Here is a 26,544-nt window from a genome sequence, read left to right as displayed (position 1 = left end):
TATGTCTCATTAACTTTTATCTCTACTTTTTCCAATCCTTGAGTTCATTGGCTATCTAAGCACTTTAGACTTAAAATAAAAAGACTACATTCTAGTCTTTACTATTGGTTAGCCATGTGACCCTCATGCAAGGCACCTAAACTCTGAGCCTGACCTATTCATCTCTACTGTGGTTAGCATGCAGTTCCTGGCTCTTTACACAGAGACCATGTGATGCACACCCAACCCAGACAGTGCTCTGAAAATGATTGGGTACTGCTCTTCTAAAATATAAATAAATACTATTTCTTAGTACTGTACATTTCACCTTAAGGTAAAAGTCATAGGGTCAAACCTCAACTCCACCTTTGGGAGCTGTGATTCCAGACAAGTCCTTGAGCCAATGTGAGAATCTGTTTTTTTCCACTGTAAAATAATGATTTTTCAAGTGATATTTATTTATTTTTAATTTTTTCCAGTTTTATTGAAATATAATAGACATACAGCACTGTATAAGTTTAAGGTGTACAACATAATGATTTGACTGACACACCTCATGAAATGATACCACAGTAAGTTTGGTGAACATTCATCATCTCATATAGATACAAAATAAAAGAAAAAGAAAAACAATGTTTTTTTCCTTGTGATGAGAACTCTTAGGATTTAGTCTCAACAACTTTTAACTATAACATACAGCAATGTTAATTATATTGATCATGCTGTACATTACATTCCTAGTATTTATTTATCTTATAACTAGAAGTTTGTATTTTTTGACTGCCTTCATCCAATTTTCAGCGATATTTATTCATTACAGATTGTTGTGAGAAGTCAAATGGAATAAACAAAAGAGTGAAGGTCTTCATACACTGAAAAGGTGCTACCATGCATATATACATATATTGGAGAAAGGCCTCATTAGCATGTAGTATACTTTAAAATGTTACGTTTTTGAGTCCGTATGTCAGAAATGTAATGGTTCTTGAATCTTTATGGGTTCTAAAGGAAATAAGCCAAAGCAGGTACATGAAAGGGTGGAGGAGGACCATCTATGAGTAAAGTATAATGTGTGACTTTTAACTGGCTTGTCTTCATACATTTGCCCTTCTCAGGGAGTTTCAACCTCCTCCTTCCTTTATTTCTTAATTTTCTCAAATACCCAAGGTCCTTATTTTTCTGCTGTTTTATAAGGGACTTCATAAAAGTTGAACTGACATTCCATACTGACCCCTCCCTTTATGATTCATCATTGTTCACTCCATTAAAGCGACCGAGTGCTTAAGTGAGAGCCTGTTACCCTCCTAGACTGGTTAGCTCTAGGCCTTCTTACCCACTCTTGCCAGCATCTATCTTGCAAAAGAGAGGGTGTTGGATGAAGAGCTAATTTCTGTAAGAGGTGACATAAGAGATCACTTTTTTAAAAATTTATTTATTTAATTTATTTATTTTTGGCTGTGTTGGGTCTTCGTTGCTGTGCGTGGGCTGTCTCTAGTTGTGGCGAGTGAGGGATACTCTTCATTGCAGAGCCGGGCTCTAGGAGCTTGAACTTCAGTAGTTGTGGCACATGGCATGTGGGATCTTCCCAGACCAGGGATCGAACCCATGTCCCCTGCATTGGCAGGAGGATTCTTAACCACTGCGCCACCAGGGAAATCCCAGAGATCACTTTTTAAATGTCTTCGTTGAAGAAGTATGCAGTTTATTCTCACTAGTATGTGAAAGATATCCCTGAGGTTGGCCACACTAGGGAGACAAAAGAAGGGACCTAGGAGGTGAACAAACATATTTAAATGGTAATTTTACACCCTTAATGTGCAAATGCTGCCAGTTGTCTCAATTCAAACCTGACTTTCTGGCTATAGAGGGAATTCACACAGTAATCTGAGAGATTCAGGTTAGAATCACAGATATTCCTAAAATTTCCTTAAGATTATAATTGGTGATGTGGACTTGAAGACTTTGATGGTTTAGATTATTGTAATTATTTTATGTAATTAGATACTGTTCAAAAGTTATATTTGAAAGAAAAATTATGACAAGATTAAGAAGAGTTGTTTCATGAGACTTATAACCATATGTTTTTTAAATCCTCATATATTGCTATAAATTCATACATTCGTGCATTACTCTCTTGTTTCTTAAAACTCAGCTGGAAGTTTCCTTTTCTATGACACCAATAATAAAACCCAATACATTTCCTGTATAATTAAATCATCTTGAAAAGAGTTTAAAACATGATATAAAAGTGAAAGCAAAATTGTCTTTTATAGCTCATGAATATATTTTGAATGGTCTCTGTGTGCTTTGTGATTTAGGTGGCAAACAGCTAACGTGTAAGTAGTATACCACTGCTAGGTTCCTGAAAAGTCATTTTGATTTGAGACATATTTAATTTCTACCTCAGAAACATAGTTTTTATAATGGAAGAAATGCTTTTGCTACTAGGAAACCTAAATAATATTCTCATCACAAGCATAACATGCTACATATCCTTCATGAAGTCGGTGTATATCATTGGACCATTTTAATGTGCTTTGGCTGAAGAATATCAATTTCATTCTTCAGATGAAAGGAGTTTCCAGTAATGCCTGATGTCTAAGCATCATTTGTAATATAAATGATGGGGAGCCTGTGGCTTAATGGCCACTAATTTATTTTGAATTTATGATGCATTGCGGCCATTAGAAGTAAGCTGCTTTACATCAGCTCCTGGGGAATAAGAGTTCTCTTTATGGTGGGTTTTATTTCTTGATGCCACACAGGAAAATATGCCATTTTAAAATGAAAAAAAAAAAAAAAAGGAACAAGTCTGCAATAAAGTGGGATAAAGTCAGAAGTCTACCAATTCCATGTAACCATTCTCATATATCATGCACACCACTGTGCCTTATCATAGGTAACCATGAGGGTATTTTTAAATGAAATACTGTGTGGCCCTCTGGTTTTGCATTATATTCAAATGTAAGTTTAACATGCAATTTCCACTGGCTCTTTTAAATGCTGCTTCTTAATATATATTTATCATGGACTATTTCAGAGTAAGTAAAATATAAATTTTATGTAATGGAGGTTACCATATATTTAAATACACACCAATATTAGACTAAAATTAAACTCTCAAGTAACACTTATCAAGTATGGACTCTCAAGTAACACGTATCAAGTATACTATTCTATGATTGGTACCACAGGAAAAGAGAGAAACAGAATGCATTCATTTGTCCTTCAAGGAGATTACCATCTACTTGAGATAACAAGGTTTGGGTAGGAAAGTATATTTTAAGGCATGGTTTTAATAAGAACTCAAGGCAAGAGGTGGTGAGATTTATTCCCACAGTTGACAATAGATGGCGTCAGTGGTTGGAAACAGGAGAGCAAGGCTCCAAGGACAGACCCTCATAGACATGGTGGAGTTTGAGTCTTAAAGGAAGAGCAAAACATGAGTAGAAACTTGAGTAGAGAGCAAAGGATAAGAGGAAGATGATAGATCATGAAAGAATGTAAAAAGCAAAGTGGAAAACTGAAGTTGAAGACAGGTGACATGATGAATGGGCCATATCTCATTTTTAGGTATTTAATCTTTATTCTGAAGCTGATAGACAACAGTTTTAAGAAGGAAAACCATGATCAATAATAAGCTTTTTGAAAGATCACTCTGGTCATCTATTAGTGTCTTGTAATAGGCAGTTCAGACTTCAAGTAAGAAAACAGAACAAGGATGGAAGAAGAAAATGGTTTTAAAGTATATTTAGGAACTAGAGTTGACAGTACTTTGTAATTAATTTGATATCAGATATGAAACACAAGGAGTAATTTAGGATGATGTCTAGCTTTTTGGCTTGATTGAATGGACAGTGATGTCACTAAATATAATTAGAAATACAGGAATCAAGAAAATTTTATTTTAGAGGCTTGAATGAAGCTATATTTGTGACTCAACTAATTTTGAGGTGTCAGTGATATACACAGCAGAAATGCTAGAAAGGGCTTGCTATCCTGTTCTGTAATCATTAGAGAGTTCTAGTTTGGAATTTTGGATTTAGAACCTCTATAGTAAAGTCTAAAGAAAGCTTAGAGAGTAAAATAAAAAGATGGTTTTCACATTTAATGTTAAGCCGAGCAAAAGCAGACTGTAAGTTAATGTATCATTACTATTGTTATCTTCATCAAGAGGATCCTTAAGAGTATCCCAGTTTAGTTCTAGCCATACCGGTATTCCTCAGAGGCTCTACACCCCTGCATTTGAATTTGGCAGGAAATTATTTTAGTTTTCCTTCAAAGAATATTGACAAAGTAGATGCCAGGATAATTAGGGATTTCATGGATGAAGATGTCCTTGCAATGCTTTTTCCCCAAAGTCAGGCAAGCAATATTTAGTGTTCTTTGTGTTTAAAATGAATGACAGTTCACTACTAAGAAATATACATACATACATATAGTTACATAGTAATATGAAAGAAAGGCTCTAAAAATTAAGTTACCATTTAAGCAGAAATTACTACAACTATTAAACTATCATAATAAAGTCATTGTTGTGCTAAATATTTGAATAAATCAATTATTAATTACAGTTGACCCTTGAACACAGGTTTAGGGGCACCGACCCCTTGTGTGGTCTAAAATTCAGACTTCCCTAAAACTTAACTACTACTAGCCTGCTGTCGACTTACTGATGACATAAACAGTTGATAACCCATATTTTGTATGTTCTATGTATTATATACTGTATTTTTATAATAAAGTAAGCTAGAGAAAAGAAAGCATTAAGAAAGTCATAAGAGAAAATACCTTTATAGTATTGACTGTATATATCAATACTGTAAGTTTACGTCATTTGTTTACGAGATGAATCATCTGTCAGTACCTCCATCAACATTTGTCTTACACTGTACAAAACACTGTAGATGTTATATGTATTACTAACAGTAGATTTCAAAAATGAAAAGATATTGTGAAAAAGAAATTCATATTTATTTACAAGTATATTCATGCATTGATAATGAAGAAGCAGCAGTATGATTGCTTTATGGTAGCCTAGTGTAATTGATATGATTGCTTCACCATAGCCTAACCTATACACAACTGAATGTATATTATAAAAGTTGTATGGCTATGTTGTTGCAATCATATTCATAATACAGTATTGGAAACATTGTTACATTTTTAAAAAAAACCACTTACCTGTGATGATAGGCTGATATACAGGCATACTGTACAATAATGTAATTCTTTGAAAGCCAAGTCATAAAACAGTAGGAGAATAACATATTATTAATTTTATATTAAATATTACTCACCTTATGCCTATATAAGAATAAACCAGTATCTACATATAGTTTAGGCATTCATGCCATACCTTTTTCTTAATTTTTTGATATTTCTAAGCTATATGGTTCATCTGCAAGTTTTTTCAAATCATTCCAAATCTCCAAAGTTTTTTTCAATATATTTATTGAAAAAAATCCACATACAAGTGGACCTGCACAATTCAAACCTGTTTTGTTCAAGCCAGTTCTATCAGCTAGAGACATAACAATGAAATTATCATTTAATACAAGGATTCAAAGTATATATATCTCTATGGAAAAATAATACAATATATTTATAATTTTTTTTCTAATTGTTTTCTAACTCAGTGTTCTAATGAGTTAAAACACTAGACTGTATCTTCTTATTCCCTGATCCCCACCACCTATCTAGATCTTGTGATCTTACCCCCTTCTGTCTGGCTGAATGGCACAAATCCAGTAAGAAAAGAGGAACATAGAAGTAAAACCTCATGAGTAAGAGGATGCAAGGTGCCTAGTTCATATTTTTTAAAGCAGATGATATCTCCAAATAGGTTCAATCCATTCTCAGACTTTAACCAATCAGGTTAGTAATTCCTTCTCTCTAGGTCTGGCATAGGAAAAGTGTAGATGGAGCTGTATAACTGAAAAGGGTGTAAGCAGAGGTGATCTTTGTGTAGGAAGGGGAAATAGAACTTATTTCTTTAACAATTGCAAAACTCTTTCCTATTCATTACCTCATTGGATTCTCCAAAGATCCTGTGAAGTAGTCTATAGACCATAGACCGTAGAATGAACACTGAGTTTCAGAGGCGCTGTAATTACCCTAAGTCACTATCTTACAAAGTTGATCTGAGATTTGATGATAAAGATTTCCTGATTTTTTTAAAGCATTATATCAGAGTGATTGTGCTGTGTGGTATATTAATAGACAGACTTCACTTTCCATCAGATACAGCATATCCATAAATGTGTACCTTACAGTTAACTGATTTGGGGGCATCTATATCTGAAAAATAAACACATCTTCATTTGTTAGACTGCTTTAAAATAACATATTATTTTGTGAGTATTTTTTTCATTTTGGGGTCTTGTTGCTATTTTTAAGGCTGTCAACTTTATTATGTAATTTGATATAAAAATATTCTTGGGTTAACGACCGGATTTTTCATGACTCTTTTGGATGGATTTTTTTCTATTTAAGGAATGACTTCTCTATTTTCTAAAAGTAGATATATTTTAATCCATTGTGTGATAATTACTGGCTATGAATATAATGACAAGCATGTAACTTGGAACTTTTATCCTTATTCAGAATGGTAAAACTAAGCAAACATCCTATCATACTATTTATGATACAGTATAAAGAAGTATCTAGTACAGTACCTAAATTAAAATCTGTCTATCTACCTACCTGTCTATCTGTAGAGCTCCACTTTTCATATGCAATTACATTCTTAGAAACATTAAAATAGTACCCTATTTTCCTACTCACCGAGTAAAATTCACTTCATATTTATGGGCTTTTTTCTTAATACCTTTTGGCCATAATTAGGGAATTATTAAATTATAAATTTCACTTATGTTCCATTGTTCCTGCACAAGTTATTAGACGAAGGAAAAAAATATCCAGACTCCAAAAAAGGGATACAGTTTTTTTTAAATAAATAGAAATCGGGCTTCCCTGGTGGCACAGTGGTTGAGAGTCCGCCTGCCAATGCAGGGGACACGGGTTCATGCCCCGGTCCGGGAAGATCCCACATGCCACAGAGCGGCTAGGCCCGTGAGCCATGGCTGCTGAGCCTGCACATCTGAAGCCTGTGCTCCGCAACGGGAGAGGCCACAACAGTGAGAGGCCCGCATACCACAAAAAAAAAAAAAAAAAAAAAAAAAATAGAAATCAACATCTCTCTAGAGACTTATGGATTTAAGACTCAACAAGAAATATTTTATTGGATAACTTTGGAATAAATTCAGAGGAAAACATATTAGTTCAGTATGCTTTGATGTTCTGCCTCTGAGTGATAGAACAATGGTCTGTTTAGGGGTGAATTATGCAAACATTGAAAGCTGTGTCTTTTCAGCAGAATTATTTTAGGTCAGTTCTTATAAACTTTTTGTTTCTTCAATTGTAGTAGTTATTAGAATAACATTAAACCTAGCTATTGTGTGTTTCTAATGAGATTTATTTGTGGATCAGAAATAGATGGCCTGTTGTTTTCAGTGGCCATAGAGAAACTAAATGTTTTTGTTAGCACCCTGGGATTTTTTCACCTCCATGGACCACATTAGTTTAAAAAAATCATAGATTATAGTAGCTAAGAAGTACACAGACAATATAACTCTGCTATTCTAAGAACAAAACAGTCCAGACTTAGGTTTTGTGAAATTAAAACTGTCTAATCTTGAGATTTTTATTTATATTGCAGACAAAAAATACTGGCATTTCTAGGAGTAAATCTAGATTTCGTTGTTCCTGAAATATTGTATCTTTTGGAGGAATCTCTTTGAAAAAAAAATAAAAGCATCTTACTTTTCATATTTTACTAAGCATATGACCTTGTGGATATATCTCTAAGCCCTTAGGCCTTGCAAGGAACCCATGCAAGTACAGGGCTCTGGAGCTTAAGCTGCTTTAGCTTTACAGTAAACCTACATTTGAAAGTAGTAAAAAGATATGAATCAAGAAGTAAATTGGTTAATGGCTTCATTACCATTAGTTAAATATTTGATAACGTTGTACATGAATTCGCTTGTTAAATATTAAACCAAATGTATTTATAACCAGCTAGTTCCCAATATTTCCAATATTTAACTCCAATTGTAAGAAATTCAGATGTCTCTTGAGAATATGATGTTTAATTGCTGGGATTACTACAAAAGATTCTTTTATTTGCAAGTAGAATATTTGAAACTTTTCCTGATCTCTACAGCCTTCATTCAGTGCAGCTTAGTCAGAGTGAGTCCCAGGAACATGGAACTATTCATTGTTAAATAATCAGTAGATAAGATTTAGGGTTTTGTGTTTTGTGTTGTTTTTTCTTTTCCTGTGTTAGAAACATTTATGTCCTCTCAATGTCTAACAATAGGTCTGTAACTCTTCGAATATTTGGTTGATACATTTAGTACTTAAGTTCAACTTAGGGCATATACAGAGGCATTCTTTATTATTTGTAATGGAACATATAAAATCTCAATGCATTTGTGATTCTCCCACTAGTAGCCTGTTATAAAGATGTAAAGTTTGTTGCATCTGAGTCTATTTATTCAACCCTTCTACTTCCTTTACCTTTGTTTAGCTAACATAAATTATTTTATGTTTCTTTTTAACTAATCAGCATAACAAATTGAAGCATAGATTGCTCTCTAGAACACATACCATGAGTACCTGTGTGTATCAATGAACACCTGGTATTTGGCATTTCTAGTTAAGCAATAACTATTCAAGTGAACAATTCACATTCTTAGCAAGAAACAGAAGAAAATGCCGGATGCCGAGTCATAATTCCTTGGAAATAACGATGCCAAAATGCCCAAGGAAACTCTGGGCAGGGCTACACATTTTCACATATTTCTCTATTTGTTCCCTTGGTGTCAGACCTCTAAACCAAATTCAGAGAATTTGCATGGTGTTGGGGCATAATTCCAATATTTACTCAAAGAGAAATTCTGAAGGTGGTCATTCTACGGAAAGAATAAGTAGGATGGGGCTTAGGCTTGTTGTGTTTGATCTTACCAGTTTTGCTCACTATATTCTGCTAAGGGGCTTCTTTCTTTCATTTTTTGGGCCCTCACCATATCACGCCCATATAGGATGGGTGGTACACTTTAGCTCTGGCTGAATTGTTTTCTAATATAAACTGACTCAAGCTAACACGTGAAGAAAGTTTACCAATCTGCTGCTTTTTATGAACTGTGTCTAACTTTGGAGTCAAAGTTGCTCTGGCCTTAATTTTGGGGGAGATTCCATAAATTGTGTATCTTAAGCCAGAATGCCATGGATAAATAAGGAGCCTTTGTCTTTATACCCTCTCTTAGAATTCATCATGGAAAGCTTTCTTATTAAGTTGTTTCATTCTACCTTGAATATCTAAATGGAATGTCTCAAGATAAATTCATAATTACATTTTCTTTATTATAATAGTATGTATATAGTATGACATTGTGAATTGGATGTTAGTTTTATAAAATTTTGAAAATCTGCATCTGAGCTTGTGTATTATTTCTATGTATGCTTAAAATTAGCCAGTGACCTTGCAAAATGTCCGTTAGACACATTCACTACCAAGCAACAATTCCCAGAGCTCAAACATGTCTAGAGGTTTTCTTAGAATTTTCTCTCTACTTCAAATTATTGTACAAGGAAAGAATAGAAAGTGACTTCTTTCTGAAGCAACAATGGGATCTAAATACCAAATGATTTGATGACCACTGTCATTCATTTAAATGAATGAATGAGCATAGGACCATGAAATGGTAAATTTTGCATTCTGTCTTTATTTGAACTTATATTTCTATTATACTTCTGAAAATTATTTTTGTGTTTTTAAGTATTTCTAATCCCTTTTTGCTTTCTTTGCAAAAACATTGCATATAAATATAAATTTAAAAAAAAATTTTCTGGGATCATAAGGCACTACTTGTTAACAGAATTATTCTTATTGGGCTTCATTATAATATTATTACAGCAAATGTGATCAAAATAAGATAATTATTAAACAAAAAGTAAACATTTAGTGGAAAGGTGTCTTTTAATGAAATAAATGGGCCTCCTATGTATCTCCAGATAAGTATTCTTTGTTGCTAGCTAAGCAGATACAAGTTTTAGCCTGAATTATATTCCCTTTTTGTTTTGTTGCATTTGTAAAAAAGTAAGCACTGAGTAAATTGTTCACATAATAAAGTAAACAATAATGGAAATTATTTGATTTTCGCAATTTCAGTCAGTTCTTTGAAAATTGTTTGTAATGATCTATTAGCTAGCAATTCAATTAAGTCTTCCCTTAATTTTATGAAAAACAGAGAATTGGAAAGCATCTCATTTACAAAAGGATTATTTTTCAGTCAATAAGTTTCTCAACTTCTGAGAAGTTTACCAAAAACATTTACCAACATTTACCAAATAATAAATATCTACACTTCTCTTTTATCATTTAGAGACAAATTTTTAATCCAACAAGCTTATCAAGGGTAGAGAGATTAAAATATACACCTTTTCAATACAGTATTTGTAATAAAAAGTTTTGTCTGTCACATGTTTTAAGTCTATATTTGTGAAAATTTTGGAGATGCAGACTTAGTTCATTCAATGTGTGGGAAAATGATGCCCTCTAACTTAATTAGCAAAGCCAGTCCCTACTCTCAAACTGATCAGTGAACTAAGATTTAATTTGTCCGAAAATGTCTGAATTGATTTTTAAATTCAAATAAATACTTTAATATGCTTTTCAGGATTATTGTAAAAGCACTGAAAATCAATATAGTATGCATCTTGTAAAAGTTAAGTCAAAATTAAAATGATAACATGAGCTCTAACATATTCATGTGTTTTTGCAAAGAACTTAATAACAAGAACAAATCTATAGGCTGTTTCTGATACGTATTTTGAAATTATTCGGTGTAATATGCAAATAAGATTATTATTTATTTGTGAGGTAAGAATATGACAAAAGACACAATATTACTTTAGTAAATATGTATCTGAAAGTGTTTTATGAATCGGGTGTAAACATTCAAAAATACCTTACTTTATATATACATAATTATGAACAGATTGCATTTCCTTATGTGTCTGAACCACTCTCATTTACTAAACTCAGTTCCTTTAGAATATGACCACCACCACGCTTTTAGTGTGAGGTAGGGTCATTTTACCCCCAGCAGCTAAGGAAACTCTTAAAATGTCTAGCATGTAACCAGCGCTATCTGTATTTGTTGACTGAATAAAGGAATTCCAGAACAAGTTACAAGGGCATAGGATTGTCAAACTTTATAAAGAAAGCTTAAAAATCACTTAGCCTAGTGATTTTCAACAATCATTCAATCAAGTGAACAGAACCCTGACAGAAATAAAAAGACTTGCTTTTTCTGGGATTCTTGTAGATATGAGAACCCACCTCTGTTTGAAGATAATATCCCCATGATTGCTTGAGCGCAGATGGCTGATTGCATGATAACTGGGGATATTCAGAGATATGCCCAAGGTTGTAAAATCACAACCAATTTTTTGCTCCCTTACTAACCCACATTGCCATTTATTCATTTCTCCATTTGAAACGAGAAAGTAGTCATCCACTACGTAGTTTGTCAGAGAGCATCCCCCTCACTACCTTCCCAAGAGTGATAAACATCTAATTTTTGATGAGCAATTAATTGAGTCAATTCCTATTAAATTAAACAGGAACGAACTGTGAATGTTCCAGAATCTAGGAATTCACTTTCATCTTTTCGAAGTTCTGTGCTCTTCTAGCATTCTTTCATAATCATGTTATTTTTTAATGCTACAAATGAAATTATGATAAATATGTCATGAATGATAACCATTAATACTAAAACAGCAAGATCAACAGAAGGTAGAAAAGCTGATTTAACACTTTACCTAATAATGAAACTAAAGGTTGCCTATTTATTGTAGGAAACAATTTTTGATAAGTAATGTGCATTGTTTTTTTAAGAAGTGTAAGCCACTCTGGTAGGCACCATAGCAATTAAACTTAAAAACTATTTCAAAACTAGATCCAAATTAGTCATATAAGAAATTTATAGTTTAACATATTTTAAATTATAGCTTTTATTAGTAACATATTTTAAAATTCTATTTGAAAATCTTGATTGAAAAAACATAAATGTCTAACCAACCTTCGGTTCTTAAGTCCCTCTAACAATATTCTTAACATGTGGTCACATACCCCTGCTTGAACAGTTTAAGGCCAAGTAACTCCCTTTCAAATAATTGAAAATATCTTTCCTATACAAAAATCAACCTTCTCTAACTTTTGTTCTGTCTACTAACTCTCAATTGAAAGTTTTTCAGATAATGAAAAGAAGCTATTGTTTTTCCTAAATCATCTTTATCCAAGATAAATATATACATTTTTTTCAACCATTCCTTATATAACATTATATCAAGTGTTCATGTGTGAAATAACTCTCCTCTTCAAATAATCCACTTCTATTTATCTAGCCCAGAGTATTTCAGTGGGAGCTTAATAGAATTTGGGTTTGGACAAGTCTTTGTGTTATGGATCTTGCACATTGCAGGAAGATTAACATCTCTGATCCCATCCATCAAACACTAAAAGTGCTCCAAATTCTAATGAAAACAGATGTGTTCTCTAACATTGCCAACTGTCCCCTACAAAGAATAGATTTTATCTCAGTTAAGAAGCTCTGATGGAAAAAAATATATATCAAAACCAAAATGATACTATCTCACAACCCTTAGAATGTTTATTATCAAAAAGACAAGAAATAATAAATGCCTGTGAGAACGTGGAGAAAAGGGAACCCTTCTATACTGCTGGTGGGAATGTAAATTGTTATAGGCATTATGGAAAACAATATGGAAGTTCCTCAAAAAATTTAAAATGGAGCTACCATATGATTCAGTAATCCCACTTTTGGGTACATATCTGAAGGAAATAAAGTCACTATCTCAGAGAGATATCTGCACTCTCATGTTCATTGTATTATTCACAGTAGCCAACCTAAGTGTCCATTAATGGATGAATAGATATAGAAAATGTGGCATATATATAAAATGGAATATTATCCAGCCCAAAAAAGAGGGAAATCCTGTCATGTGCAACAGCATGGATGAACCTGCAGGACATTATGCTTAGTGAAATAAGCCAGGCATAGAAAGACAAATACTGCACGATCTCACTTATATGTGGAATCTGAAAAAGTTGGACTCATAGAAGCAGAGTAGAATGGGGGTTGCCAGGGGCTTAGGAGAATGGAGGAAATGAGATGTTGGTCAAGGGTACCAACTTTCCATTACAAGTTGAATAATTCTGGAGATCTAATATATCACATGGTGACTTAGTTAATAATAAGGTATTGTACACTTCAAATTTGCTAAGAGAGTAGATCTCAGGTGTTCTCACCACACACGCACACACACGCAAACGGTAACTATGTGAGGTGATGGGTATGTTAATTAGCTTGACTATGGTAGTCATTTCACAATGTATACACATATCAAAACATGTTGTACACCTTAAATACATACAATTTTAAAAAATCACCTCTGATAATGTAGGTGGGGTTTTTGTTTTTCTGTTTTGTTTTTGCTTTTGGTAGCCAACAAGATCTCTGTTACTTCAAGTCAGCACAAGGATGTTGACCTGGGTGGGACTTGCCAATATTAATTGGTGGACCACAGAACACTTCCTATAATCTAGGTTAATATTAATCATTACTGTTCTCCTAATATATCTATTAGTCCTAAATTCAACCTATATTTTCCATGTTGTGTGTTAGAATTTCATTAGAGATATGGTAAAATGTCTTGAAAATATTGATGTGCTATTGTCTGTATTTCTTTGACATGAATGTACAGAAAGAAATGATTTTAGCTTTAGTTGATAAACATGCTGGGTGATCATAGTTTCTTATTCTAGATTTTCATAAAAATTCCTTTAATAATCTATTCTAATCTGTTCTTAGAAACCCTCAGAATTTGTGTCAAATTCATTAACCTATGAAAAACATACGTTTGTTTGTTTTGGAGAAGTGGATTTATATTTCCATTATTCTGCTTTTCTCTAACATATTCTTTATATATAAAGTTCTTTATACTTTAACACATAGATTTTAACACACCTTATCAGCATCTATCCATGCTTAGAGATACTCCTTTTTCATATTTTTCCATAAAAATCTTAATTTTATGAAATTTGATTCTCATGCCCATCAAGTATCTCAGGTGTTACACATTTGCCCATCTTGCCCCTTCTTTGGGTTACTATTCACGACTCTAGTTTTAACTTCCTCAGCTGTATTATCACTCTTCTCTTGAGTTTCCATTTCTACTCCAAAAATCCACACTTGGCTTCTATTTTAGTGATCTTAAACTTATTTTGTATTTGTCTAATTTCTCCCTTTTCTGTATCAAATGATTAATATACTTCTCAATCTAAACTCATATTTCTAGGTGTTTACAGTTACTCCTTTGTTTTTTATACTATTTCCTACATTCTGTATAAGATTTTTTAAAATCTTTTTAAAATCAAAATATACTACAGGGCTTCCCTGGTGGTGCAGTGGTTGAGAGTCCGCCTGCCGATGCAGGGGACACGGATTCGTGCCCCTATCCCGGAAGATCCCACATGCCGCGCAGCGGCTGGGGACGCGAGCCATGGCCGTGGAGCCTGTGTGTCCGGAGCCTGTGCTCCGCAACGGGAGAGGCCACAGCAGTGAGAGGCCCGCGTACAGCAAAAAAGAAAAAACAAAAACAAAAACAAAATATACTACAAATACCTTTCTCTTTTCCTGGAGTATTGAGATGTCTGCTTCTGAAAACCAGTGTTTGCATCTCATATATCCAGTTAATTCTTTTTCTGTGTGTCTTCACTGCAGGTGCTGTTGCTGCAAGTAGCATATGGTATTTTCTGGAGCTTGTTGGTTCCTTATTCAGAAGATACACAGTTTATTTGTTAAAAATGGGTTTTTTTCATTCATTCACTTACGCTTGCTTTGTGAACACTAATATAGCTGGATCCACCCATAGAGGTTCTAGATGATGCCAAAAGATATAAAATGTCTTAATGTAGCTTTTTTGGATAATATTGCCTTCTGGATTAACAGCAAAGTTATATAGATTAGAAAGTATATGTCCCACAATTAATTATAAATAATGAGACTTCAAAGACCATTCTCAACCTTTAAAAAAATTGTATTGTGAATTACGTGTGTGTGAGAGTGTGTGTCTGTGTGTGTGTGAAGACAGTTTGTATAAAGAGGAGGTTAAATATAAGCCAAACACAAAGACAATCTCCATGAAGTTCAGAACACCAATAAACCCTTGTCAACTTAAAACTCTCATTTAATTTATGAATGTGTGTAACGCAATAAATTTGCATGCCACTTATTTCAGGAAACCTGTAAAACAAGCTACCAAACAAAATACCCAATTCTTCAAAGTAAAATTGAACAACAGCTTCTCAGTTGGACATGTGCTTGAACCAAACATTTTTGTTCTAATTATTCTTGGTATTTCCAAGTCATTATACCACAATATTTAAGGAAAAATCATCTATTTTACTACAGGTTTATCTGCTGGGATGCTTTCAAGGTAAATACTCAATAGCCTTCCACACTAACTAAACACATTACCTCATTTAATAAGAATTTTAAATATAGGGTAACCATAGAATGGCATCATTCGGGTTCCAAGTCCACTGTGATGCTCTTGGAACTGTTAGCTTCTGTGTTTCAGCTTTTTCTTCAGGCCAGCTCTCTTTCTGTTCACAGGACGGCTATTGTGGTTCAAGGTAACATATGCAAATGAGACAACATTTAGGGATTTCTTGGTAACTCTTTTTAAGCAAAGGAAAACTGTTCCCAGAAATTGCTAATAGATTTCCACTCATTGGCCAGAACTGTGTCCTAAACCCAGCCCTAACACAGTCAGTGGAGAAGGGAATGAGATTACCATGACTGGCTGTCTTAGTAAATCAGGAGTGACTCCCAACTCAATACAGAGTTTAATTCTCTGAGCACATGGCTGCACAGTAAAAGGCAGATTCCTGGAAGGAATCAATGTTCTGCCAAAAGAGGAAGTAGGAGAAAATGGAAGCACAATCAATAACAAAGAGTGTTAGCCAAGGGAGGACTCACTTAAATATCAGTTATGATTTCTCTGATGATGACTATTTATACTCTGGAATAAGTAGAGAACACTAATTGTTACTACTCCATGGAAATTTATAGCATGTTAGAACTTATATAAAATGTGCACAAAGAATACTTGGAGCACTTTCTTTTGGTACTATGTCCCTTGGATTGACAGCACACACACCCACACACAAATACACCTGTTTCTACACTATATACACAATCAAATACTGTAGTAGATAGTGGCAGGGCTGTTGGAGCAGATGGGTCTCATATCTTTAGTTAGGAATTTTGATTGCTTAAAACTGGTCGTTGGGCTTCCCTGGTGGCGCAGTGGTTGAGAGTCCACCTGCCGATGCAGGGGAGACGGGTTCGTGCCCGGTCTGGGAGGATCCCACATGCCGCGGAGCGGCTGGGCCTGTGAGCCATGGCCGCTGAGCCTACGCGTCCGGAGCCTGTGCTCCGCAACGGGAGAGGCCACAACAGTGAGAGGCCCACGTACCGCCAAAAAAAAAACAAAAACAAAAACAAAAACTGGTCGTTACTCATAAACCAAGGCACTTTTGAAGAAAAGATTTAAGATGAATGGAGATCATACACACATCTCTAAAATGACCTTTAACCTGGCATATGTGCTGTATTTTTGTTTCCCGTATGATTTAGGTAAAAAGAGAAAGGATATAGATTAAATATCCTCTTTTAAATTTTGTCTGCTATGATAAATCCTGATATCATACCAATGTAGTGATGGTGGCATCATATGAAAATCCTAGATGAACTTAGAAAACAATTTAATCTAATTAAATTAAACTTAAAAATTACTATCTACTATATGAAATATATTTATCCTATGACTAAATAAATTATAACTGAGTAATATTACACCCCTGCCCTCCAAGAGCTGAAATTCTAGTGATTAATACAAATATGTAAATAAATATACCACAAAGTATTAATAATTAAAAATATTAATAAATTATTAAGTATTAAAAATATTAATACTATCTTTTAAGAGGGATAGGAACAAAGTAGTATAGCAATTAAAAGGTTAGGGATTACATTAGACAGATGGGTTCATAGAATGCATTATGACAGTGTTATTTAAAACTAATTTTGAAGAATAGAGGGAGGGAAATAATATAAAATGTCATAGGACTTTACACAATATCCTATGCACAATAAGAGTTATGAGGGAAAAATATCCATGAGCAGAAATGTATTTTAGCATCCTTTGGAAATGGCCATATTGCTTATTAGTTGCCTAAAACAGATATGAATCTTGAATTTACAAATTGCATTTTCCTGACTGGCTAATGAAAATATATACATATACATATATTTTGAAGTACATCCTGAATTACATATTCATATTTCAAAATCCTATTGAGGGGCTTCCCTGGTGGTGCAGTGGTTGAGAGTCCGCCTACCGATGCAGGGGACACGGGTTCGTGCCCCGGTCCAGGAGGATCCCGCATGCCACGGAGTGGCTGGGCCCGTGAGCCATGGCCGCTGAGCCTGCGTGTCCGGAGCCTGTGCTCCGCAACGGGAGAGGCCACAACAGTGAGATGTCCGAGTACCGCAAAAAACAAACAAACAAAAAAATCTCTTTGAAAAATATTTCAAATCTAGAAAGCCTCTGTTAGTAAGAAAAACACTGTCATAGTAAACACAGATAAATTTCTGTAATTGCAAACAACTTTGTCCCGGTCCTGCACTAGTGCTTTTTGTCATTTGACTTGACATGATACCACATAAACAAATTTGAAATAAAGCAAATGAAAAATAAATTATAGCAGTTTATCACTTCTTCTGTTAGTGTTTATGCTATGCATAAAAATTTTATATAGTGGAAATTGATAGTCAATCCCAGTTCATGGTTTTAGATTGATCAAATATATTTTATGAAATGTTCATTACATAACATACTCTTCAAATTTTCTCACATTTATCAAGTACTCATGCAATATTCAAAAGAAATAAAAATAAGCACTATGAGTTCATCTTTACAGAACAGGATAACAATATACCAAAGAATAGACCAGTTCATATATTCATATATATATGTCGTATGTTTAAAAATATGTAACAAAAATAATCTGTTTAAAACAATATATACAAGGACTTCCCTGGTGGCGGAGTGGTTAAGAATCTGGCTGCCAATGCAGGGGACAAGGGTTCGAGCCCTGGTCCGGGAAGATCCTACATTCCGCGGAGCCACTAAGCCCATGCACCACAACTACTGAGCCCGCATTCTAGAGCCTGCGAGCCACAACTACTGAAGACCACACGCTTAGAGCCTGTGCTCTGCAACAAAAAGAAGCCACCGCAATGAGAAGCCTGTGCACCGCAATGAAGAGTAGCCCCCGCTCGCCACAACTAGAGAAATGCCCGAGCGCAGCAACAAAGACCCAACGCAGACAAAAATAAATAAATTTAGTTAAATATATATATATATATATTTACATATATATATATATACAAAACTCAAAATTAGCAGTAGGAGAGATATAATATAGTAGTTTTATTCAGAGTCCCCAAGACCACTCCCAGGTTTGATGATTGGCTAGAAAGATCCACAGGACTCAACAATGTTTTGTTCATGGCTATTGTTTATTTATTTACTTATTTATTATTACTCAGCCATAAAAAGGAACAAAACTGGGTCATTTGTAGAGATATGGATAGACCTAGAGTCTGTCATACAGAGTGAAGTAAGCCAAAAAGAGAAAAACAAATATCGTATATTAACGCATCTATGTGGAATCTAGAAAAATGGTACAGATGAAGCTATTTTCAGGGCAGGAATAGAGATGGAGACATAGAGAATGGACATGTGGACACGGTGGGTAAGGGGAGGGTGGGACGAATTGGAAGATTAGGTTTGACTTAAATACAGTACCATGTGTAAAATAGATAGCTAGTGGGAACCTGTGGTGTAGCACAGGGAGCTCAGCTCGGTGCTCTGTGATGACCTAGATGGGTGGGACAGGGGGTGTGGGAGGGAGGTCCAAGAGGGAGGGGATATAGGTATACATAAAGCTGATTCACTTCATTGTACAGCAGAAACTGACACAACATTGTAAAGCAGTTATAGTCCAATAAAAAAAACTAAATTGACAGAAAAAAAATCATGGCTATTGTTTATTAAAATGAAAGGATACAAAGTGAAGTAATCAGCAAAGGGAAAAGCATGCTGTACGAAGTGTGGAAGAAACCAGGTACAAACTTCCAAGAGTCCTCTCCTGATGGAATCGCAAAGGATGGGCTTAATTTCTTCAGCAACTAGTTGTGACAACACATGTGAAGTGATGTCTACCAAGAAGCTCATTAGAGACTCAATGCTTAAGGTTTCTATTGGTTTGCTGATCACAAAGGCATTCTCCGTCCAGCAGGCACCAAAATTCTAGACTCCCAGAAGGAAAGCAGGTGTTCAGCATAAACCACATTGTTTGTAAGACAGTGCAGGCATAGTGAGCCAGTCTTACCCATTAAGGAATGGTGGGAACATTTCTGAAATCCAAGTTCCCAGATGCCAGCCAAGAGCCAGCCTTGCAAGCAGGCCTGTCTAAGGATGGCAGCCCTAGCTTTGCTATGTTAACTGTTTTCTGCACAGTAGTTAAAAACACAAGTTTTATAATCAGATAACTCTGGGCTCATATCTACATCCTAGCATGTATATTGATGTTGACCTTGAACAAGTTATCCAAACACTTTGCACGTCTCAGTTTTATCAACTGTTAATAGCTTTAATTAGGCAATTAGTTAATTAGGCCATGAAAATCATACGCAATAATGCATGTAGAATTCTCTGCACGATTCCTACAAAGAGTAATAACTTGATAAATGTTGATGTTGATGAATGATAATAGTATATGTGTCAGTTACCTTCATGGAGCTTAGAACAGATTATATGAACAAGTCTCACACAAATGAAATAGACATCAAGTGTTTCATTTTGTTCATGTGTGAGTTAATAACTGTAAGTGCAACAGGAGTTCTAAGAATGTAATTTATAAGAACCCACAAAAGCTTCCTTGCCAGAATGAGTATTCTTTTGCTAAGTGTTATGGTGCCTCAACCATAAAAGACAGAAGTAGCTGACAGAAATAGTTTTCAGAAGACAAAGAAGTAGTTGAAAAATAGGGACAATATTTTGATCCTTACATTGCTTTCTGATGAAGCCATCCTTTACAACTTCATAGCTAGCATGAAAGTGGCCATTGTACATGACACTAAAGATTCTGAGGTAGATTGGAAAGCTGCATCAGGAGAAATTAGTGGCTAGATCAGTCTGATTTAGACACAGTCTGATACTTTTGTGTATGTTTTTGGAAATAAGACATTATTATTCTTGCACACTGTTTTTTTTTTAACTGCTTGACAAATAGAACAAAGCATTTTGATGAACAATACTTTTGCTCTACCAAGATATGGGCTCAGATGTAACTCTCAGCAGGTGGAAGATTTTCTTTTTTAAAAAATAAATTTATTTATTTTATTTATTTATTTTCGGCTGCAGTGGGTCTTCCTTGCTGTGTGTGGGCTTTTCTCTAGTTGCGGTGAGTGGGGGCTGCTCCGGTGCATGGACTTCTCATGGCAGTAGCTTCTCTTGTTGCGGAGCACGGGCTCTACGCACGTGGGCTTCAGTAGTTGTGGCATGCAGGCTCAGTAGTTGTGGCTCACACACTCTAGAGTGCAGGCTCAGTAGCTGTGGTGCATGAGCTTAGTTGCTCTGTGGCATGTGGGATCTTCCCAGACCAGGGCTCAAACCGATTTCCCCCTCATTAGGCAGGTGGATTCTTAACCACTGAGCCATCAGGGAAGTCCCAGATTTTCTTTTTTGACATAACTAGTGATTAAGTAACATGATTACTGGAGAAACACTTGCTGAGTAAAAACTTCCGGAATGACTGAATAAATAAATAAATAAATAAATAAATGAGTTCAGAATATAATTAGGCCTAAGATTCCTCAACAAGGGACACCTGTGAGGCTAGTGCATGTTTAACAAAAATCATGTGTGATGAGAATTTATTTCCTTGAAACTTAATTTTTCTTGTTAATACAATAAACCGAGTTGCTTTTAAGGTCAGAGAGAGATGTCAGATGGTGTTGTGTTTTACATCTAATGTTAGATGTCTCCTCGGGCTAATATTAAGCATTTAGAGATTCTTTACAAAATAAGCTTATTTTATTCTGTATCATAATTTTAATTTTTCCTCCACAACTATTACAAAGTAGAAATAATTTATGACATTTTATAAGCATCTAATATTAAGGGGTATGGAGTGTTGACTATTTCTAAATAAATCACTTATGAAGTATATCTTTTTTGTGCTAGAAAAAGATTATACATAATTATGTAAACATATCCCTTACAGGATATCATTTAACTAAGATATATAATTTAAAATAAAGTTACTTGTTAAAATTAGAATTCTCATTGCATCTTGACTGATACCACTTGTGCGTTTGAATTCATTCTGATAATCTAGTATTTATCAAAGCATCCATCACAGTTCTTAAAATAACTTGTTGATTATTTTTTCCTCTGGAAAATAATGCATTGAGGATTATAATTGTGCTTTTATTATTTTATCCTTGGAGTCTGTCAACTGGCTTTATACCAGGAGCTCGATACTGCATTGAACTGATCTGAGTTGAATTGAATTGAACTGAATTGGTTAAGTAATTTTAAGGCAAGGAATCGACACCTAAATTCAGTAATTAATCAAGCTAATCAATTGATTCTGACTCTCCCCCTCTCAGAAAGGCTATTTGAATTTAACTTCATGCTTTTAATTAAAATGTTCATTTCCTAAACCAATGTATATGTTATAATAAATAACTATTTTATATATAATAATATATACTATGTATATATATATAATTTCTTCAGATGAGTTTTACCATATTAGGGACAGAATTCTATTCTTTTCACATCACCTTGTACAATTTTCATTGATTTTTTTCCTCTAACCCTGCTGTTCTTATAGAGCTGTCTTATATATGGCCCTTTTTAGGTTTATTTTGTTTGGTATTAAATGCAAAATGTGGTATTTTGTTTTTGAGTTCTTTTTCTAAAATTATGTGTTATTATCAATATCCTTTCAAAAGATATTGTGGAGTAATATTAAAGACTATTTGGCCACGAGTATTTATATTTATAGGTAAAGAATAAAAATATTAAGTATAGTTGTGTGAAAGAATAAGGTTGTATTGACAATTGAATCTCAATGTGTTTTAAATACGATCCATGTAGAAGCTCTCAAATGTAATGCAAATTTTTAAGTTTTAGTATTAACTAAAAATTATTTAATTTTTTCTAGGCTAAAAATTGGACTTAGGATTCTGACCTAATGTAATTTTTTTTCCTCAAAGCAGTGCCCCTAGTTTCAGATGAAATATAATTTTAAGTTAAGAAGGAAATGTCAAAGCAAACAATTTACACTCGGACAGGTCTTAGAAAGTGGTATGGACTTTTCAATGAATCTAAGATAGCCTCAATTGTTAAGTTGCACCACTATTTTATGAAGTAACACTAAAGAAAAAAATGCTGCATGTTAAAATAAGACACACCAACTCTTTCTTAATATTTAGATTTTTATTTTATAATTACCAAAAGAGCTTTTTTAGACATAGATTACTTTAATCATTTTAATCACTCCTGAATATTTATATGCACACACACACATACACATATATCAGAAAATGTATGTTACATACATTGCATAAAGCATTCCTAAAACTTCATCCTATTTAGTATCTAGCTCTTCTAAATTACTTTTTGAGTCAGAGTGCTCAATGTTCATGTTTCCCACATTAAGATTTTTCCCTTTGCTGGTGAGGCAGCCTGTCTTAATAGAGAGAGCCACCATTTTCTCTGGCAGTTCTATCTAAACTGCTGCACCCATTCTGTAAATTTTGATGGTGGTACTTTCTTGACCTTACCAGAATGTATCAACAGAAGCTTTTTCAAACAACAATCAGGATTCATATTCATATTCCTTTTTCAAATGGTCCTTAAATGGTCTGATTGAAATGCGAGGAATTTCCATTATCTAACCAAGCCACAGAAATAACAACCAAATTCAAGCATACCTAAGCCATGTTAGCAACATACTACCTATGACTGCCCCCTGATGGACAGGAATTGTTAAGAGACAATCAGTGTAAGACATCCTCATTTCTAATATAATGAGGTATGTAAACAGTTGGTGACTTAGAATAAAAAAAATATAGTATTAAAGAAAAGTCACAGTGGAGTATAATAAAAAAAAATTTTAGCTGCAATTAAGGACATATATGTGTGTGTACAAACATACATTATTCCAGAAAATAAAATTCTGACAGGTCATTTATATAATACCTAGATTTTTGTTAGATAAATTTACCTGCATTTATTAGGATATTTAGGCAGTTTAGCTATGTCCTGTTGAAAAACTTTTCCATCAAAAGCTGAATAATTATGGTCCTAACAAACTCTATGTTAAACAATTCTAATTTATTATTTTATGTGCTCGTATATATATAGGTAAAGATAACCAGTCAAGTTGATTGGGAAGTATTAAAAAGTTTTCATGATATTCCATGTGAACTAATATTTTTCTTTAATCATTAAAATGTGCTTTCTCAAATTTCAAAATTAACAAATGTTACAAATAATAAATAAATAAATAAATAAATAAATAAATAAATAAATAAATAAATAAATAATAACCCAGCAACTGAATATTTCTTAATGTCCTCTCTACCTCAGGTCCCATAAGTAGTGTTTTGGTGAATAAATACGGTAGCCGGCCAGTGGTGATGGTAGGAGGTTTGTTATGCTGTTTGGGAATGGTCACAGCCTCTTTTAGTACCAGCGTAGTAGAGCTTTACATCACCATGGGATTCATTTGTGGTAAGTCAAGTTTTGTTTTCATCTTATTTTCTTCTTAACAGTCCCTGTTGTTTACAAAGCTCTGTCAGAAGCATGAGCAATAGAACATTCTTATTGTTTTCTTTGAATTTCTTTTTTATATCAGATGCTATCTTAAACTATTGTCATCTAGTACATCAAAATACTGGCTATAAGCTGGCCAATCAAATTTCAAGCAATGGAAACAGCAAGTTATCAGACATGTTATGTGTTATGATATAAATGTCAAAAAGAAAACCTCTTTGGTTTGTTTTTACTGTTTCAACATTTAATATTCAGCCAGTGAAGATGGTATTGTGGACACAGACTTTCTGGCATATAAATAGCTTCATTAAAAAAAATATTTTCATTACTTATTACTATTAGTGTCTGACTTATCACTCATACCAGGTTAAAAATGGTGCCAGAAAGATATTTCCTGGATTCACTGATTAGCTTTAACAATAGAATTGTTGTTCCCTGTATTCTGATTAGTGGTAGAGCTCTGCATGGATATCCCTTCTTTTTCTTACTAAAGGATTCTGTTTAAAAGCTCTGAAAGGCACATTTGCCACTAAAGACAAATATTTTAAAATGACATCCTGTCGCTTGATTATAGTTGTTTCTCATGCATGTCTGTAGACTCTAGCTGACCTGAATATGTACATTTGGAAAATACTATCTTTATTAGCCTCAGCAATAAATTGCATTAAGCAAATCTACACTCAGAATTTTAAGAAAAATTAGACTTTAACATATAAAGAAATGGAATCATTTCCTTTTGCCCACAGATTAAAAAGGTAAATGTATTTCTCTTTTTATGACTTTAGATGAGTCTAACCTTGCATTAATGTATTATTTGATTAAAAAATTAGATGTAGGGCTTCCCTGGTGGCGCAGTGGTTGAGAGTCCGTCTGCCGATGCAGGGAACATGGGTTCGTGCCCCGGTCCGGGAAGATCCCACATGCCGCGGAGCGGCTAGGCCTGTGAGCCATGGCCACTGAGCCTGCGCGTCCGGAGCCTGTGCTCCGCAACATGAGAGGCCACAACAGTGAGAGGCCTGCGTACCGCAAAAAAAAAAAAAAAAAAATTAGATGTATTAAAGCCTACAGTAATAGTGATGTTAAAATCTTTCTCTTTACAACCTATGGACAACTCTCTTCTTTTTTGATATGGTAAAACACCTTTGACATTTTAAAAAATATTTATTTATTTATTTATTTGGCTGTGTCGGATCTTAGTTGCGGTATGCAGGATCTTCCATTGTGGTGCACGGGCTCTTCATTACGGCATGTGGGCTTCTCTCTAGGTGTGTCATGAGGGCTCTAGAGCACATGGGCTCAGTAGTTGCGGCATGTAGGCTCTCTAGTTGTGGCGCTCAGGCTCCAAAGCATGTGGGCTCAGTAGTTGTGGCCTGCGGGCTTAGTTGCCCTGTGGCATGTGGGACCTTAGTTCCCCGACCAGGGATTGAACCCGCATCCCCTGCATTGGAAGGCAGATTCTTAACCACTGGATCACCAGGGAAGTCCCTCCTTTGACATTTTAAATGAGAATCTTCTTATATCTAAGAATTGTCATGGTGGAGTGAATGCCCTTTCCTTTGTGCAGAAATACTACATACAGGTGACCTTGAACAACATGGGTTTGAACTGCAGGGGTCCACTGTACTACACGATCCATGGATCCATGGTTGGTTGAATCCTGAGAAGAGCTGGCTATAAATGATACATAGATTTTTAGCTATGCAGAGAGTGGGCCCTCCTAAACCCCACATTGTTCAAGGGTCAGCCATAGGTCATTTGGCCATAGATTTCAGACTGGGCCCACAAGTAGATGTATTAGGGAAAAGATGGTTTTGATGTTACTGTGTCACAAATATCAATAGCATTTTATGTTATTCTAACTTCAGTTCCCTTCCTTTGGGTTTTAAAGGCTTTGGTGCTTCTAGTCAACCATTAAATATACCTATAAGGGATTTATCTTAAGTCATTATCAGCCAAAACTTCTTGGTGTCTGAAATCAGACAGATCTAGCTTTTAAACCTGACTCAGCACACATGAGCCGTGTGATCATGGATAAATAAACCCCCTTATGCCTCAGTCTCTCTGTCTTTCAAATGGGAAAATAATACCTCGTTCCTTTGGGAGTTGTTGTCATGATTAATGTAAAAAATGAATATATGGTACTTTACAGAGAGTACCCAGCATTTTGTCACTTTTAAATAAATATTAGCATATAATAATAATCACAACATCATTATATAACATCTTAAAGTTCTAGACCTTACTTGATTTTAGCAAAACCCTTTTTTGTTATTGACGGAACTGGAACTCAAGAAGACTAAGTATTTATGCAGTAGTACACATAGGTAAGTAGTTGAGGCAGATTTAGATCTTTTGATTTCAAATCTCCTGTTCCTTTTACCATGCCAAACAGGAAATAGATGACCACAATCTCCTAAGGGAACTTGCATTAACATCTGAAAGCAAAATTCCAGGTGACAATATGGGGGCACAGGGAGGGAGGATGGCTTA

At 34.5% G+C, this 26,544-nt stretch overlaps 1 protein-coding gene across 8 annotated transcripts in view; it reads left to right on the top strand.

The window, feature by feature from the left end:
• SLC16A7 (solute carrier family 16 member 7) overlaps nucleotides 1–26,544 on the top strand; it is a 178,026-nt gene that overhangs the window by 138,043 nt on the left and 13,439 nt on the right. For all 8 annotated transcript variants that reach the window (XM_081249827.1, XM_081249824.1, XM_081249825.1 and 5 more), the window contains one exon: nucleotides 23,869–24,012. In XM_081249827.1, the coding sequence (XP_081105953.1) occupies nucleotides 23,869–24,012 (144 nt within the window). The remainder of the gene's footprint in view (nucleotides 1–23,868; nucleotides 24,013–26,544) is intronic.

This window comes from Mesoplodon bidens (assembly GCF_964165515.1).
Source record: "Mesoplodon bidens genome assembly, chromosome: 11".
Classification (NCBI taxonomy): domain Eukaryota; kingdom Metazoa; phylum Chordata; class Mammalia; order Artiodactyla; family Ziphiidae; genus Mesoplodon; species Mesoplodon bidens.
Note: the sequence above shows the minus strand (reverse complement) of the source record. Positions and strands in the feature narration are given on the sequence as shown.